The 18,094-nt window shown below is 45.3% G+C and overlaps 1 protein-coding gene across 1 annotated transcript; it reads left to right on the plus strand.

The window, feature by feature from the left end:
• The first annotated feature begins 7,816 nt into the window (after nt 1-7,816).
• Nucleotides 7,817-16,821, plus strand: PRDX3 (peroxiredoxin 3). The gene is made up of 7 exons (XM_059173047.1): nt 7,817-7,909; nt 9,248-9,383; nt 10,657-10,798; nt 12,030-12,165; nt 12,980-13,083; nt 15,339-15,504; nt 15,841-16,821. The coding sequence occupies exons 1-7, from the start codon at nt 7,874-7,876 to the stop codon at nt 15,892-15,894; spliced, it is 774 nt and encodes a 257-aa protein (XP_059029030.1). The 5' UTR covers nt 7,817-7,873; the 3' UTR covers nt 15,895-16,821.
• The last annotated feature ends 1,273 nt before the right edge of the window (nt 16,822-18,094 follow it).

Genomic DNA, 18,094 nt, shown 5'->3' on the forward strand with positions numbered 1-18,094 from the left:
TCTGCCTGTCTCTCTGCCTACTTGTGATCTTTCTCTGTGTGTCAAATGAATAAATAAAATCTTAAAAAAAAAAAAAGAATAAAATCTCTTTTTAAAAAGTTTTGGGGGGGTTGGGGAATAGGAGAAAGATAGGCAACCAAGACAAGGAGGGAAAGGTTCAGAAGAAAGCAAAGATGTGCGAGGTAGAGGGCAGAGGAGGGACGTGCCCAGGACAAACAAACACTACCTACCCACTGGCCTCCTGTGTGGAGGCATGTTCTCTCTCCACAAGAAGCCTGAGAAGTGGGCACCTGGGTACCTCAGTTGGTTAAGTGACTGCCTTTGGCTCAGGTCATGATCCTGGAGTCCCAGGATCGAGTCCCACATCAAGTTCCCTGCTCTGCAGGGAGTCTGCTTCTCCTGCTGACCTCTCTCCTCTCATGCTCTCTCTCTCTCTCTCAGTCTCTCTCTCTCTCAAATAAATAAATAAAATCTTTTTAAAAATCTATTTTAAAAAAAAGAAGAAGCCTGAGAGGTGGGTGTCCTTAGGTGGAGACCCCCAGACTCTGAAAGGTGAAATGGTCCATGAGGGGTTTAACGTGAGGACAGCAGCCTCCTTCCATCGCCCTGCTGCCTGCATCAGAGAGACCGTCCTGGAGCAGCATAGGACAGTGCGGGGGCTGCTAGGGGCTAAGGCTCAAAAGGAGAATACCTTGCTAGGAGACATGGCTCTGCATTCAGGCTTCATCCTCCCTGAACACAAGAAAGACCAGAATTGGGGGCTCCTCGTCAATGAGAAAAGAAGAAACAAAAATGAATGCTTTTTGCCCTGGAAAGAGGAAGACCTCAGCAAGCCCCAGAGTCCTGTCTGCCATCTCTAATTGTAGCCCCGGCGACCAGAATGTAACTTGTGGTTCCAGGGAGGTCTTTTCCTAATCACCAGAGAAAATAGCATTTATCTTTTCATTTGCCTTTCCCTCCAAAAGTTCCAAAAAATTTTCTCTCAAACTCAAAAGGGAGAAATTCAGTGATTTTCTACGCTCTTGGTGATGCGGATGGGGTCAGTTTGTCTTCCTCCCTTAGCAGAACAATTTGTGTCCTTGTTGTGACAGCTAGGGAAAGCCAAATAAAAAGATGTTTTTTTCCGAAACGAGTGTGGAAAGAACGTTCTGGCCACCACGCCGGCCACTGCTTATTCACTTGACAAATTTTTTTGAGCAGTTGCTATGAACCAGGCACTAGCCTGGCCCTTAGGACCACAACAGTAAGTAAGACAGGAGATCTATCCTCAAGAAGGTCACAGTATGGTTAAGATCTAGACAAGGCAACAAAGAATTCCAATGTGATATAACAAGAGCGAGGAGAACCAGAAAGGCCTGTGCTTGGTGCTTTCTCAGTGCCTGGGAGATGGACGGGAGAGGAGGGAGGAAGGTTGGCCGGACAGCACTGATATTGGTGATTAAATACCAGCCATGGTAATCTTTTCATGGAATGAAGGACTAGAGGACCCCACTTACCGTTTCAGGGGAAGTCTCTGGCTGTAGCCTGGAATGGACGGAAAGCCACTCACTTTGTAGTTCTGAACAGACCATTGGAAGGTTCTTGTATAAAATTCCTTCTGGGCCTCTGGGCCAGAGACTCTAGGGTATTTCATTCCCTTTAGGATAAAAGAAATCAGGCTTGAGACAGACAGCAGCAGACAAGGGGGCCAGCATGTCCACTGGAAGATTCTTGGCTCTAATGGTCCCCAGCCAAAGAATCCCTGTGTCAACTTGAAGAAGGCTCGTTAACCACAGGCAGCTGCCTCAGCTTTCTGCTTGGAAAAGAAGCCATAAGCAGTGGGACTTCCTCTCCAGTGGCCAAAGACTCAAAAATTGTGCTGCTCTTTTGGGCTTCTGCTCAGTGTGAAGGAAACAGTAATACTTTGTTGAGCATCCTTAAGATGTCAACATGAAGCATGACTTTTGGAACGACTAAGATTTATGGAGATACAAATCGCAAAATGTCTTAGCTTGATTCACATTAAGGGAAAAGGCAGAAAGACAGCTAGAAGGCAGTACATTCCAAAGATGGAAATTCAACTGTATATTAAAAAGAAAAGATAACAAATTTAAATACATACACACATACACTCACACAATGTAGACACATAAGTCAATACAGTAGAAATTTACGCTTTCCATCTGACAAAGAGAACTTTTTAAAAAAAAGTTTTGTACCAAGCTATTGAATATCTAACAAGTAAGAAACAGAAATCTCCATCAGTCTTAGATATGAGCAAGATTTCTTCCTAATCAGAGCTGAAACTCATTTCAGGTAGACAGGGGTCTGATAAGTATCTTACCATTATGGTCACCCTTATTCCTCAGAGTTAGCTTTAAAAGAAAAAAATAAATAAATAAACAACTCAAGGTCCCTCAAGTAAGAGTTAGGCAGAGACTCTGTTAAGCAGAGAAGATTGAGCCCCACTTAGCTGGGATGTGATTTGCCTTCTTACCTTCCTTGACTTCATGTCCCTCTAGCGTCCAGAAGAGCCTAATGTGAGGTATTTGGAGATCAGAGCTTGTGCAAAGCCTCGTTCTTCATTCTGGAATGAAAGGAAGAAGAGCAACTTCGTCACTTTGAGAAAAACAAAGTGTATTCCAAGTCTGTGCCTGCTGTTGGAAAATGGAGCTCGTTTGCTTGTGGGCAAAACAATAACCCATATCTTTTAAAGCCTACCTGAGCCAGGTACCTCCCTAAGCATTTTGCTTGCACTGGCTCTCTCCACACAGCTAATGCTTTGAGGGAGATGTGATGATTATTCTTATTTTGCAGATGCAGAAACAGAAGTCTAGAAAAGTTAAGCACTGATCTAGCCACCGGCGATGCTTGATGCCTAAGACACGTGCCCTACCCTCTAAGACCCTAAAGGACAAAAGGAAAATGTGATCCCATGTCCTGGTGGCTGCAAAGCCTGTGCCATTAACCATGAGAGCAGTGGTTTTTCAACTGGGGACGATTTAGTCCCCTGGGTGATATCTGGCAATGTCGGGAGACATTTTCGGTTGTCACATCTAAGTGGGTGCCTTTCCCTCACAAGTTCTGCAGGAAGACAGGAACAGACAAAACCTAGAAGAAAAAGTCTGAAAATAGAGTAGCAAGTCCCTACCGTGGTAACCATCAATGGCACAGGCAGAGTAACTAGAATTGCTCAGACAAAAGAGCCGAAAGAGGCAGCTGGGTGGCTCGGTGGGCGAAGTGTCTGACTTTGGCTCAGGTCACATTCGCAGGGTCCTGGGATCAGCCCCACATCAGGCTCTGTCCTCAGCGGGGAGTCTGCTTCTCCGTCTCCCTCTGCCCCTCTCTCCACTCATGCTCGCACGCTCTCTCTCTCACTCTCTCTCAAATAAATAAAATCTTTTTTAAAAAGGGAGGGGGGCAGAACACATAAAAGGAGAGCAGTCCTGCCAGGCTCAGGAGCAGAGTATTTGGGGACATTTCACTAAGGATAGATGGCCAGCACTGGCCCGTGCTCTGACACAGACCACCTTTCTACAAGCATTTCCTGGGAAGCAACCATCCAGCACTTTATGCTCCAACAGATACAGCAGGAGGGGAGACAACATTGTGTGGGGAGGGGGTTCTGCAGTCAGCTTTTGGAGTTTAAATCCTGGCTCCGTCCCTTTGCAGTTGTGAGAATCTGAACAAATTACTAAACCTCCCTAAGCCTCAGTATCCCCACCTCTAAAATGGGGATGGTGAATTTAAAACAGTACCTATCTCACAGGGTTGCATGAAGATCCTATCAGTTACTGTATTCAGCCTAGATCTTGGCCCATTAAGTTCTCAATAATTGTTAGGACCGAAGGGACAAAGGTCACCAATTACGGCTATCTGCCATCTTTCCCTTTATCGTCCCCACTCCTCCCTCAAGGACAGAATCCATTGATTCTGATAACACTTTTTTCCTCTCTGAGACGCTTCTTGAGCTCTGTTTCTCTAAGCACTTTGCCTGGACTCTCTCATTTAACATAACAAGCACTTAGAGTACTCACTGTCTACCTGTTTACCGTGGTAAGCGCTTTAAAATTTAACTCACTTATTCCTCCCAACAACCCTTGGGGGAGGTATTAACATGACTCCCATTTTTCAGATGGAAGAACAGGCAAGGGGTAACTTCCCCCAAAGAATTAAGAGCTAAATGGCAGAGCTGGTGTTTGAACCCCAGCTGTCCGCTCTCAACCGTTATGCCCCTCTTATGCTCCTTAAAATGATGGCTCTTGGATTTTTAGTTTTCTACAATCTTTACTCTATGTTCCCTGGATACACGTGGACTTCCTTGGGAGGAGGGCCTGTATGATTCCCCCCAGAGATGCTTATTAACTGATTAAAATCCCATTGCTAATTGATGCAAATTCATCCAACACAGAAGGAACTGAAATAGGAAAGAAAATGCATTATTCCCAAGGCTAAAATGAGCTTGGGGCAAGGAGGATACAGAAACCACACTCGGAGCTGAATGGCAGCCCGAGGAGAATGAACAAATGGAAGACAGAAAGTAGTGTCACCTTCAAGCCTAAACAGGCCCCACCCAAAAAGATAGGACTAACTAAAGCTTCTAAACTTTAAAACTGAAGCCAAGATGAACAAGCCAAATCCTGAGGGAACAGCAGTCTGTTCTGCTGTTTGGTTTGCACTGTGATTTACATCATAGTGAACTTTAATTATGAATCCAACTGCCTATGTGTGGAAACCAAACCGCAGGTGCATAAAATAGGAGAGAGAGGTGCCCTCCAAAATGCTAGAGAAAAGGAGAGGTGGCCAGTAAAGGGCTATCGGTGTAAGGAACACGGAAAGAGAAAGCTCCTCCTCACCTTTTCCAGCTCACATACTGGCTGGTCGGGTGCGAGGCTGTTCTGGTTTCTAGTCCCACCTCCCCTTCCCACCAGCTAGGTGACTTTGGAAAGGACTCTTTATCTCTCTAAAAGTCTCTGTTTTCTTGTCTACAAAATCACTGGGCTAGACCATAGCATCTTTTTGTTTCTATTGTTAGTCCCTACTTCTGTTTTTTAAATTGAGGTAACATTCACAAATCATAAAATTAACCATTCTAAAATGCACCATCCAGTGATATTAAGAACATTCACAATGTTAGACAATCGCCACTTCTATGCAGTTTCAAATCATTTTTGTCGCTCCCAAAAGAAAACCCTGCACCCATTAAGTGATCAGTCCCCCTGCCTCCTCTTCACAGCACTTGGCAATCTGTTTCTATGGCTTTAACTCTTCTACATATTTCATCTGAAAGGAATCATACATTTGGTCTTTTGGATCTGGCTTCTTTTACTCAGCATAATGTATTTTTTAGTTCATCCATATTACAGCATGTTGCAATCCTTTGTTCCTTTTTATGGCTAAATAATACTCCTTTTCTGACTACACTATGATTTTGAGCTCCAACATTATGATTGCCTTTCCTTTTCAAACATCTGTTCACAAACACATTATGAACACGAATTAAACACAAGGCAAGTATTAAGGGGAAATGACTGAGAAATGTGTAACTCCTTGCTATAATTGGACTATGACATTTAAAAGTACTCAGATCTGGGGTGCCTGGGTGGCTCAGTGGGTTAAGCTGCTGCCTTTGGCTCAGGTCATGATCTCAGGGTCCTGGGATCGAGTCCCAGATTGGGCTCTCTGCTCAGCAGGGGGCCTGCTTCCCTTCCTCTCTCTCTGCCTGCCTCTCTGCCTACTTGTGATCTCTCTGTCAAATAAATAAATAAAATCTTCAAAAAAAAAAAATAAAAGTACCCAAATCATAAGTGTACAGCTACATGAATGCTCACAAAGTAAATACTTTACAAAGTAAATAACTTTAAATTAAAAAAAAATTTTTTAAAGATATTTATTTATTTATTTATTTGACAGAGATTATAAGTAGCAGAAAGGCAGTCAGAGAGAGGAGGAAGCAGGCTCCCCGCTGAGCCTCGATCCCAGGACCCTGGGACCATGATCTGAGCCAAAGGCAAAGGCTTTAACCCACTGAGCCACCAAGGCACCCCACAAAGTAAATAACTTTAAGCAGGGTCAACAGATAAAATATTACTTGCACCCGGTTCTTGTCTTCTCATTACCCTCTCCCAATTCTTGTTTTCTCAAGGTCACCAGCATTCTGACTTCAAACACTATACATTAGTTTTTCCTGGTTTTGAACTTCATATAAATTGAACCATATGGTGTCTACTTTTTCATGTCTGGCTTCTTTCGCCCAATATCATGTTTGTGAAACTCATTCACCTTGTTGCCTGTCATGCATTCATTCTCATTGTTGTACAGTGTTCATAATATCCTAATTTATTCAGCCATTCTATGATAGGTGGACATTTGTGTAGTTTTATCTCTGTGCTATTATAATACTGTTGCTATGAACATTCTAGCCTATGTCTTTTGATATACTGACGTACACACATCTCTGGGGCATATGCTTAGGATTGAAGTTATTTGAGTCATATATTCAGTTTTACTAAATGCTGACATGAATTTTCCAAAATGGTCAGACCGTTTTAGATTCCAGTCTCTTGCTTCTAAGGTAGTCCTTTCCGAAGCATGGGGTTGGTACCCAGTGCTGTACTAGTAGTGCATGAAAGGATTGATGTGAGGAGCAAAATAAATAAGTCCCAAAGTGAGAAAATTATTACCCTTTCAACGCTTTTTAAGTGCTTCTGATTACAGAAAGAGAACCCCACGTGATACCAGGATGCTGCTAGCCACCCCTCTGTCTCCCTTTTAACAAAGTCTCAGATTTTGAGCAACTGTATCTAGTTGATATTTAGTAACACTTTGTTTTAATGTATTTTAAAATTTTATTTATTTATTTATGTATCAGTGAGAGAGCATAAGCACAAGCAGGGGGAGCAGCAGGCGGAAGGAGACGCAGCTCTCTGCTGAGCAAGGAGCCCCAGGCAGGACTCAATCCCAGGACATCAGGATCCGAGCCAAAGGAGGACAATTAACCGATTGGGCATCCCTAACGTATTTAATTACTTTCTAGTCATAGCAAGTTACAGGGTTTTTCCATTTAAGTTACTTAACATTTTCTTTCAAATGAATTCATTTATGGTTTTCAAAAGTGAGTCAACTAAAAGAAAATAGCAAATAATATATGCAGACTCAAGAAACTATGTCGGTAGTGGAATGACTGGGGTCTGGAAAATACCTACTTAGAGTCTGCATTTACCGTAAGGCCCCCGTGTGATTTCTATCTGGGTTTGATGAGCTTACTTCAAAGTACCACGCTCAGCACTTGGCTTTACTAATCGACGGAAAACGGAATTTAAATCTGTCCCAAGTCTCCCAATTTGGGGAAGAGAGGCCAAAATGCAAGTACACACCATCCCAAAGATTTTCAGAACACCAAAAACTTGACATGTCTGACCCACTTGGCTTATTAACAGACAAAAATGGCATTACAATTAATTCCATTTCCTGCAGAATCCAGAAGGCTCTATCTGAGGCCTAAACAGTAAGAAAAACCTTTTGCAGATTGGGTAGAAACCGTCATCCACACACGTTAACCATAAACATCAAAGACTCCCCACCTGGATTAGCCCTTTCTAGGTTGGGGCGACAGTTAGAAACAAAGTGTTGTTTTCCTAAGCATTTCGTTACTTAGAAGCCGCAGCAGGACTTTTCTCCTCGGAAATGGGCCCGGGACACCCGACAAATAAGTTGCCCGGACAAAAGTCCCGGCAAAAACGTGGAGAAGACATTTTCCCGCCCCCGCTCCAGCCCAGGCCCCGCCCCCGCTCCAGCCCAGGCCCCGCCCCCGAGGCCCCGCCCCGTACCCGCCCCCGTGCGCCCCGCCTCCTCCTCTTCCCATCCAGTCCCGCGAATCTCGCGCGCACTGAAGATGGCGGCCGCGTTGGGAAGATTTCTCCGAGCTTCGGTGAGTGGCTGCCGGCAGGGGACAGGAGCGGAGACACAGTAGTGGCTCCGACACGTGCTTTCCAGACAGAATCCTGCTCCCTGCGGTCTAGGGGCCTTTCACGGTTCTTGGAGGGCACCAGCGGGTAACGGACCCAGGGGCCTCGCTTCTGGGAAATGCGCCTGCGCAGAACCGCCCCTCCCGTCGGTCCTCCGGATCGCTCCTCTCTCCAGGCCGGGGTCCGCAGTCCTCCCTCCACCTGGACACCTCCACCTGGAGGCAGGACCCCTGACCCCTGTTCCCTGTTCTGTAGCTACTCTATGACCTTGGACACGTGACTTCACCTTTCCGAGCCTCCGTTTACTGTCCTCTCCCAAAGCTAGAAAGAAGGATGCCTGCAGCAAGGCTTTGCAGTAAGCATCCCCTCCCGGGTGGGCGGACACCAAAGTGGTAAAGTGCACAGTGCGGCAGTGCAAAAGGCACCCCCCTCCTCCCATCCCCCAGGTCTGCCCCTCGCTCTCCTCCCGACGAAGCCGAGCACTCTCTTGGTCCCTTCTCTCTCCCCTTTCTCCTGGCGGGGTTGAACACATGCGCTTTCTTCTTCCTGAGTCATGCTGGACACTATAGTTGAGCAAACAGTACGGTTAAGCGCTGTACGGATTTTCCCAGAGGGTGAACTTTGCTCTACTTGTTTGCTTGTCTGCGGGGGCCTTGTGTTTTCTGGGAAAACCTTGACATGATAGAACAGGCTGAGCAGATCAAGCTGGCAAAGGGCGTAAATACACAGGGCCCGGCCAAGTCCCCTTGGTTTTTGAACCCTCTGTGTTGTTCTTAAGAACATGGAGTCTTCATGGTCTAGTCTTCATGGTCTTAGAATTCCCCTCTACCTAGCAGGGTTTTAAAAAATGTATATATTTTTAAAATAAAAGTTATATGCGTTTAAGCAGTGCAATGTGATTTGGTATAGACATAATGAAATGATTACTACACACTAACATCTCTTCACATAATTACCTTTTCTGTGTGTGACGAGTGTGCCTGAAGTCTGCTCTCTCAGCAAATACAGCATTATTAAGTACAGTCATCATGCCACTGCAGTAGATCTCCAGGCTTACTCATCCCACATGACTGCAGCTTTGTACGCTTTGACCAACATCTCCCCACTCCCCTCTTGGAGTCTTGAAGAAGGAAGCAGAAAGGAATGTTAAGAACATGGAGGTTCATTCTGTACTCTTAGAGCCTGGGGGTTGGTGTTTGGTTCGCAGGAACAAGGAGAGTGGAGGCGACCAGTGGCCCAATGCCCCTTCCCCAGGGCCAGCCTTGAGGCTACTTCCTAATATAAAGTATTTCTCTTTCCAGATTGCCCGACATATGAGTGCTGTTCCTTGGGGCATCTTTGCCTCTGCAGCCCTCAGACCTGCTGCTTCCCAAAGAACATGCCTGACGAATGTATTGTGGTCTGGTTCTGGTCAAGCAAAATTCGCTTTTAGCACCAGTAAGTGTTGTGCCTTGGTTTGACCTAGGTAATATGAACCACCATCTCAGAACACGGGCCCTGAACCCTGGCTATCCATTAGACTCAATACCCATTAGCTTTTGAAAATAAACCACTACCCCAGCTGCCCCGCTCCCCACCCCAGACAAATTAAGTCAATTTCTGAAGCAAGACCAGGACATCATTTTGTTTTGTTTTGTTTTTTAATCTAAATATAGTTGACATTGCAATTATTAGTTTTAGATGTACAACAAAGTGATTCAAGATTTATATATGTTAGGTGTTGACCTCCATGATAAACCTAGGTACCATCTGTCACCATACAAAGTTGTTAGGGTTTTATTAACCGTATTCACTGTGCTGTACCTTGCACTCTCCTGTCTGTCTGTAACTGGAAGTTCATACCTTTTAATCCTCTTATCAGTATATTTTAAAAGCTCACCGAATGATTCTAACCTCCAGTCAGGATTGAGAATGACTGAGGCAGACTGCCCCTGTATCGCATTTCTTTGTTGGTCACCAACACCACTACATCTTCCAACTCTTACCTGAAAATCTCCAGTGACTCCTCTATCTCATCTTTTAAGAACAAATTCTGTGGGGCGCCTGGGTAGCTCAGTTGGTTAAGCGGTTAAGGGTTTGCCTCCGTTCAGATCATGATTCCAGGGTCCTGGGATTGGGATTGAGCCCCAAGGTGCCACCAGCTCTGCTCAGCGGGGAGTTTGCTTCTTCCTCTGCCTTTCCCACAAGAAAACTTGTGTTTTCTCTCTCTCTCTCTCTCACACATAAATCTTTAAAAAATAATAACAAACTCTAGCCTGATATTTAAGGGCCCTCAGAGTGTGGCCTTCAGCTGTTCATGCTTTGTCTCTTATGCTTCCTTCCACACACACCTGCTCTGTTCTGCTCAAACTACCCCGGGCTGTTCCCCTCACCTGCCCTGTTCCCTCTTCCCTGTCCTGTCTGAACATGGCAAAATCTGAACCGTATTCAGAATCCGTCCCTAGGCTCCTTTCCTCCTCGATTCTATCTTAATTTCGTCCCTGCCATCTTCTCGCATCATCTTTTTAGTCTTTTCAGTCCCCACAGTACTTTAAACTGGATTTGTGTACCATCTAGAACTATGGAAGGGGGGGATATTACGTAAGATGTAGAGTTGAACTGAACCCTTTAGTTAATTTATACTGCTAATTAATTACTGTGAGAGATTTGAATAAAGTCAGGTATGTGATTTAGCAGATGATGAACTACACGTGTGTGTGGCTTCCTTCAGGTTCCTCCTACCACGTTCCTGCCGTCACCCAGCATGCACCCTATTTTAAGGGCACCGCCGTTGTCAATGGAGAGTTCAAAGACCTAACCCTCGATGACTTTAAGGGAAAATATTTGGTACTTTTCTTCTATCCTTTGGACTTGTAAGTGTTAATTTCTGCGATGCTTTAATGTCATTTAAGGTCCCTGTTTCCGCCCTGACATTTCCTATCTCTGGCTGCTCTTCTGGCCAAGGGAAGGGTTCTTTTGGATCCTTTTATCACTGGTGGCCTTGCTGAGTACAGCCTGCATCTGCAGCTCATCTGATAAATTTAGAGGAGGGGGTGGCATTCTTTTTAGTGGGATAGGTTTTGACACGGCTTTGTTTTGTTTTGTTTTGTTTTAAAGATTTATTTATTTATTTAACAGACAGAGATCACAAGTAGGCAGAGAGGCAGGCAGAGAGAGAGGAGGAAGCAGGCTTCCCGCCGAGCAGAGAGCCTGATGCGGGGCTCGATTCCAGGAACCTGAGATCATGACCTGAGCCAAAGGCAGAGGCTTTAACCCACTGAGCCACTCAGGCGCCCCAGTGGCTTCGTTTTATGTACTCTGGAGCCATGGTTTCCATCAGCCAGTCCATAAGGAAGTTTTCACTGGCTTGAAGGAAAACAAGAAAAGTTAAGATAATAAAATGACTTTTCTTTTTTTTTTTTTTTTTTTTTTTTTTTTTTTTTTTTTTTTTAATTTTATTTATTTATCAGAGAGAGAGAGGGGGAGAGAGCGAGCACAGGCAGACAGAATGGCAGGCAGAGGCAGAGGGAGAAGCAGGCTCCCTGCTGAGCAAGAAGCCCGATGTGGGACTCGATCCCAGGACGCTGGGATCATGACCTGAGCCGAAGGCAGCTGCTTAACCAACTGAGCCACCCAGGCGTCCCTAAAATGACTTTTCTCATAAAGCTGCTGCTTTATTCTCAGAATATGCCTCTTTTCCCTTGCCCACCCTCGTATTTTGATATGATTCTTAAATGGAGAGGTGAGGGGGTCCCTGGGTGGCTCAGTCAGTTAAGCATCTGCCTTTGGCTCAGGTCACAATCCCAGGGTCCTGGGATCAAACCTTGCATCAGGCTCCCTGTTCAGTGGGGAGCCTGCTTCTCTCATTGTTTCTCCCCATGCTCATGCTTTCTCTCTCTCTCTCCCTCTCTCTATCAAATAGATAAGTTTTTTTAAATAAAATTTTTTTAAAAAATGGAGAGGGGAGTCTGGTGAGGGTGGCTAACCGTTTTTGCCTTTATCACCTTCAAGCAAGCTGAACTAGTTTTTAGGCTGCCTGTTGTTTAAATTTTAAATCCTTGCTTTTAAATTCTCTGATGGGAATTTCTGCTCATTTTTTCCTAGCACCTTTGTGTGTCCTACAGAAATTGTTGCTTTTAGCGACAAAGCCAATGAATTTCACGACGTGAACTGTGAAGTTGTTGCAGTTTCAGTGGATTCCCACTTTACCCATCTCGCCTGGGTCAACACACCAAGGAAGGTATAAACCTCAGTGGCCCTGCCTTTGCACCGAGGATCCTAAAAACTGAAAAGATCCCATAAAAGACTCATCTAGAAGTTATTAAAGCATGACTAGTCTGAAATGGGCTATTTGTAGCTCCTAAGCTCCTGGCAGATTCTGTCAAACTCTGTCCTTATCTCCCTTAACATTACCTGGATTTAGTGCCCACTACACTTGTGTTTTCCAGGTACAAACAGTAACGGAGATCAGGCTCAGAAGGTTGGGTGTGGGGACAGTTGGGGTTCGCTGCCTCCTCTCTCTTGGGTACCTTGTAGATCCCACATGCTCTGCATGGCTTGTGGGACGCTGGTTAGGTTCTCTGAGGTCACTCCTCTACATGACCACTATTCCTGCTGGAAAACACTTGGGAGAATCAAACTTTCTAGCCATGTTGCTGGTTTATCAATACCAATTTATTCAGTCTTTGTTATGCTTCCATTTTTATGATACAGAAGTTAATCTTCAAGTAAAAGAATACATCAAGAATTAGAAAAAGAAAGGTCTCCAGTGCTAGCTGGGTTTAAATCCTGCCTCTGTCCCCTTCTAGCTGTGACCTGGAACAAGTTACTTGATCTTGTGTGCCTCAGTTTCCATATGTGTAAGAGAGGCGATGTTCCAGGATGGTTGGGAGGAGGAAGGGAGTTAACAGAGTTAAGAGCAGTGCTCAGTCCACTGTTGGTTCTCAGTGGCCGCCACCTGTCGCCATTCTTGTTGGCCTCAGACATCAGTTTACTTGGCTGAGTACAGGGGGAGCACACGGTGTCACAGCCAGTCATGTTCGCATCTTTGTTAGAATGGCGGCTTGGGCCACATGAACATCGCACTCTTGTCAGATCTGAATAAACAGATTTCCCGAGACTATGGCGTGCTGTTGGAAGGCCCCGGAATTGCTCTGAGGTAAGATCTTGTTTCTTATAAACTTAAACTTGTTTTTTTATGTTCAGCATCATCCCACTTAAAGGATTTTGAGAGCCCTCAGTAGAGTGTTTTGAAAACCAAAAAGCTTTCATTCACTTTAGCCTTTTGTAAGCACTGACGAGAGAGCCTCCTGCGCATGTTGGCAGTCTCTGGATGGCTGAGACGTGTCTGACCCCTGTAGCGCCCTGTGTCTCCTTCCGAACACCAGTGTGTCTTGATGGTCGCACCATCGCGCTTGCCCGCACTGCCTGGGAGCTGCTCTCCTGGGAGGCCCGCTCCTGACATGTCCCGAGAAGGGGAAACTAGCAGATTGTAGGAGTCAGTGAGCTGGAATGGTGGAATGGGTGAGATCTTGTCCCAGCCCTGGAATCTGACCAGAGTTTGATTTTTTTTCTTTTTTTTAACTCACCTATTTATTTAACAGCTGTATGACTTTGGGCAAGTTACTGAACCTCTTTGAGTCCCAGTTTCCCATAACTAAAATGAGAATGGACCTCCCAGGTTGGTTGTGGGGACTAAGTAAGTTAAGGCAGCCGAAGATTTTAGCACAGGTCCTAGTAGCCGTTATGACCTCTGTCCCAGAATGTCATTTCTGTCCTCGTTCATTCAGTGGCTAGATCTTTATTCCTTTGAGTGGGAAAGTTGTCTTTTTTTTTTTTTTTTAAAGATTTTATTTACTTATTTGACAGACAGAGATTACAAGTAGGCAGAGAGAGAGGAAGGGAAGCCGGTTCCCCACTGAGCAGAGAGCCCGACTCGGGGCTCGATCCCAGGACCCTGGGATCATGACCTGAGCCGGAGGCAGAGGCTTTAACCCACTGAGCCACCCAGGTGCCCCAAAGCTGTCTATCTTTAACGGTCCCATATTCAAATACAACCTTCTGGGGGCCAGAGGGTGAGGGGATTAGACCTTAAGCCTTCCAGTGGTATCTTGAGTGAAGCGGGGGTTGGTCAGAACTTGACCCCCAGGGAATAGCCAAGGACCCCACTCTGATGTGCCTCACAGTTTTGCTGGGGGCTGGCTTGAACCTGCTCACCTTCTCTTGTCACATCAACTCACTCTCCTCTGGCCTGCTTTCCTCCTTGATGACACCTGGACCTGTAGTTCTGGGAGCCACTTGGAGCTTGGGCCCCTTTTATTCTGGGAGATTCTGTCTTCCTTTAATACACTTAAAGCCCGACATTGACAAAGTTGGCAAGGGAAGGAGAAAAAGAGTGCTGGCTTTGGCCTTCCAGGACCCCCTTCCTTGTAGGTCTTGCTCATTTTGCCAGTACGTCCCTGCTGGTTTCACTGTTGGGATTGACAAGGGAAGGTAGCTGAGTCTGGTTTGGAAGATAAGGCTTGCTTTCCAGAGCCTGGGGGCCCAGCCCCGTCCCAGCTCCGTACCTGCACCCGCACTGTGGACTCCAGCTTGGCTCCACTCTTGGTCGAGCTTGCAGCAGGACCCTTGAGCCTTAACGCCTAGACGCTCCCCTCCCCAACCCGCCCCCCCACTTCCCCCCAGCCAGGCTCAGGGAGGAAGTGGCGCCTTTTCACCTTGCCTTTTTCTCTCACTTGCACTTTCTCTGCATAATTAACACTTGGAATGCCACACCGTTTTAAGTCGGACTGTTAAAACCTGTGGTTGAAACATCTGCGTGTGTCATGTAACCCCAGCACTTGTGCGGAAGATGAACACAGACCACAGGCCAGGTCTTCTCATTATGCTGCTGCCAAGTGTTAAATAGTCTCAGTTTGTCCTTTAGGGTTATGCTCTGCCTAAACTTAAGGCCAATAAATTCTTTCTGCAAAGATTTCCCCAGGGGATTTTTTTCCCCTCCATTTACCCAAGATTTCACTCATCTCATCAGTATTTACTGCATATAGATAAAGTACACCTCTGTTTCTTCCCCTCTGCCTCTGGTTTCTTGCCAGCATTTGATACAGCAGCCCAAAGAACACCCAAATCACTAATGAGTTAAAGAATTCTTTGCTCTCTGTGACTTTTAGACTCTGTGTAACTTTTCTCTGTGGGAAATACTGCCCGTTTTCCACATTGGCCTGGTCCAGTCCCCCCTGTGTGTGGTGCATCATCAGTAAATGATAAGCTGTTAGTGTAACAAGGAAGGCCCCATGTTTAAGCATGTTTAAGTTTAATGCTTTATGGAGGAGAATTAAGGATTGAAGCGGGTAGAAGTTAGAGTTTGTCATTGTGGTGGCGCTCAGGTACTAATGGGGGTAAATCCTGATGCAGAGGCCTCTTCATCATTGACCCCAATGGCATCATCAAGCATTTGAGTGTCAACGATCTCCCCGTGGGCCGAAGTGTGGAAGAGACCCTCCGCCTGGTGAAGGCATTCCAGTTTGTGGAAACCCATGGAGAAGTCTGCCCAGCGAACTGGACCCCGGATTCTCCTACGGTAGGTTTCCTTTCCAAAAGCAGTGAGACCCCAGCACAGGGTCCCAGGCCCTCACTGCCTCCAGGGCTGCTGGCCTAGAGCACCTATAAGAGGAGCCCATCCTTGGAGCAAGGGTGCAGACGGGGTGCAAGTGGGTGAGGCTGCCGAGGGGCCGGTGTTGGGGCGGGACCCGGAATCAGGCAGGCTCTTGATGTAACCTTCATCCATCTTTTAAAGGAAATGGACCACGCTTCAAAAAGTTAAAGAACTTTGGATCAAAAACTGCAAGCTTTCAACTCATTTTTGAGACTGTTATCTTGAAGTCAGCTCCCTAATTAAATGTTTTTGCATTTTCAGATCAAGCCACATCCAACTGCTTCCAAAGAATACTTTGAGAAGGTGAATCAGTAGATCATCCTGTGTGAACCCACCTCTTCTCACGTCAGGAGAGAGCCACAGCTGGAATTCACTTTGAGCATTTCAAAGATGATTATTTATAGAAGACAAAACACCAATTATGCTTGTACTCTTAAGTAATACTCTAAATGTTTTGTTTTTGTAACATTGGCGGAGGCTTTTAAATGTCCTCACACACATAAAGCGTCCTTTATTGGTAACCTCCTGATGGCTGACTAGTTTATAGGATGCTGGTTCACCTGTTCTTTGATTGTGTCTTCAGTGGGAAGAGGAAACATTCTTTGTTGGTCTTACTTGAACCTTTATGTACACCAGAATAGTACAACACACACCGAAGCTTCTGATCAAGGGTCCTGAAATTTCTTCTTAAATTTCTTTATACTAAACTGAATTTTCTTTTAAGGTGACAAAGATCATACATAGTTTTAAGGTGTTAACATCAGTGGTCTAATTTAACTCTTCCAATGGATGTATGTGTACTTGAAACAAATGTGAATCATGTTTTTTAAAAAAAACACTCTGGGGGGCACCTGGGGAGCTCAGTGGGTTAAATCCTCTGCCTTGGGCTCAGGTCATGATCCCACGGTCCTGGGTGGGGATCAAGCTCCGCAGGGAGCCTGCTTCCCTCTGTCTCTGCCTGCCTCTCAGCCTACTTGTGATCTCTGTCAAATAAATAAATAAATAAATCTTTAAAACAACCAAAAAAAACCATTCTGGCAAAGTGACTTCAGTGATCATGCATGTCTCTCTTCCCTGAGATTAAAATTTTTCTGTAGTTGTTAGCTGCATAGGGTCTACATACAATTCTGATATTGATTGGGTATAATTATAAAGGCTATTTATCAAATTGTATTTTGAAATCATTGTAATTCTTTTCTGAAATGCTCAATGTAAAGTATATAATAAACATATTTTAAAATATTTGCATGTATAATATCATTAATTGTTGGCTCAGCTTATATTACAGGGCTCTCGTTTTTCTTCTAATTTTATCAGCCAGCATTTTTGGAGCATTGAACTCAGGGCCCACAAAAACGAGTAAGACACCAGCTCTACACCCAAAGAACTCAGGTTCCGGCAAGAGAGAGACAGAAGCATTTAATCGTTATTTCAGTAAATCCCGAGTGTTTGCCACACGCCCCATGCTGGAAGCACTAGGGTGAACAAGGAAAGACAACCTCCTTCCTTCATGCAGTTCCATTCTAGAGGGGGAAACCCAATAAATAGAATAAAAATACATAGAATGTTTGGAAGGGAAACAAACCGGAGCAAGGGCTAGAGCAGAGACTTGAACAAGCTACTGACTTCGGATTCTCTTCTAAGATGGGACATGTAAGGAAGGTTTCAACAAGAGTCACATCAGCTGGTTCTAGGAGGATCACTGTGGCTCCTTTGCTAAGACTAGACCGTGAGGGTCCTAAGAAGAGTGGCAGGGCTGGATCTGTGACATGCTTGAGGGTAGAGCCAACAGAATAATATAGGTGTGCTAAACACTGGCACATGGGAGGCATTCCTGGGGCGGAAGAGGAACACCGAGGAAGGACACCTTACCCAGCTATGGGCATAGGGGAGAACTTCCTGGGAAAGGAGATGAACTCTGGAGGCTACAGAAAAGTGAGCCAGGTGAACTGAGCAAAAGAAGCTGTCAAGTTATGTTGGCCTGAAGAAAACCATGAGCTGGTTTCATGTCCCTGGAGGGGAAGGCAAGGCAAGGGATGAAGAGGCCAGCTGAGTATCAAAGGTCCAAACAACATTTTCAGTGGACCCAGTGTCATTAGGACTCACATGTTTTATCTCATTGAACCTCAACAAAACCTTAAAATAGGTACAATTATTGTCCTCATTTTACAAATGAGTAAATAGACCCACTGATATTGACTTGACCAGAACCATCCAACTAAGTAATGGGTGGTGCTGGGTCCTCAACCCAAGTCTTACGAGGACCCCTGAACTCCTTAAGGCAGCCGCAGGAGGAAGGCACGTGCCTCTTTTCTCTACAACCAACCAGCCCCTGCTTGAGCTGGTATGCAAAGGAAGGAACTGATCTGCCCCAGACAGCACTTTGCACTGTCTGCGGTGCCCCCATCACAGGCCAAGGCAGGGACCCTCACTTTGAAAGGAACTGGACCTTGTTTAATTCTCTGGTTACTTTTTAAATTATTTTCTTCTTCTTCTTCTTCTTTTTTAAGATTTA

The sequence above is a fragment of the Mustela lutreola genome, chromosome 4, assembly GCF_030435805.1.
Source record: "Mustela lutreola isolate mMusLut2 chromosome 4, mMusLut2.pri, whole genome shotgun sequence".
In the NCBI taxonomy this organism is placed as follows: domain Eukaryota; kingdom Metazoa; phylum Chordata; class Mammalia; order Carnivora; family Mustelidae; genus Mustela; species Mustela lutreola.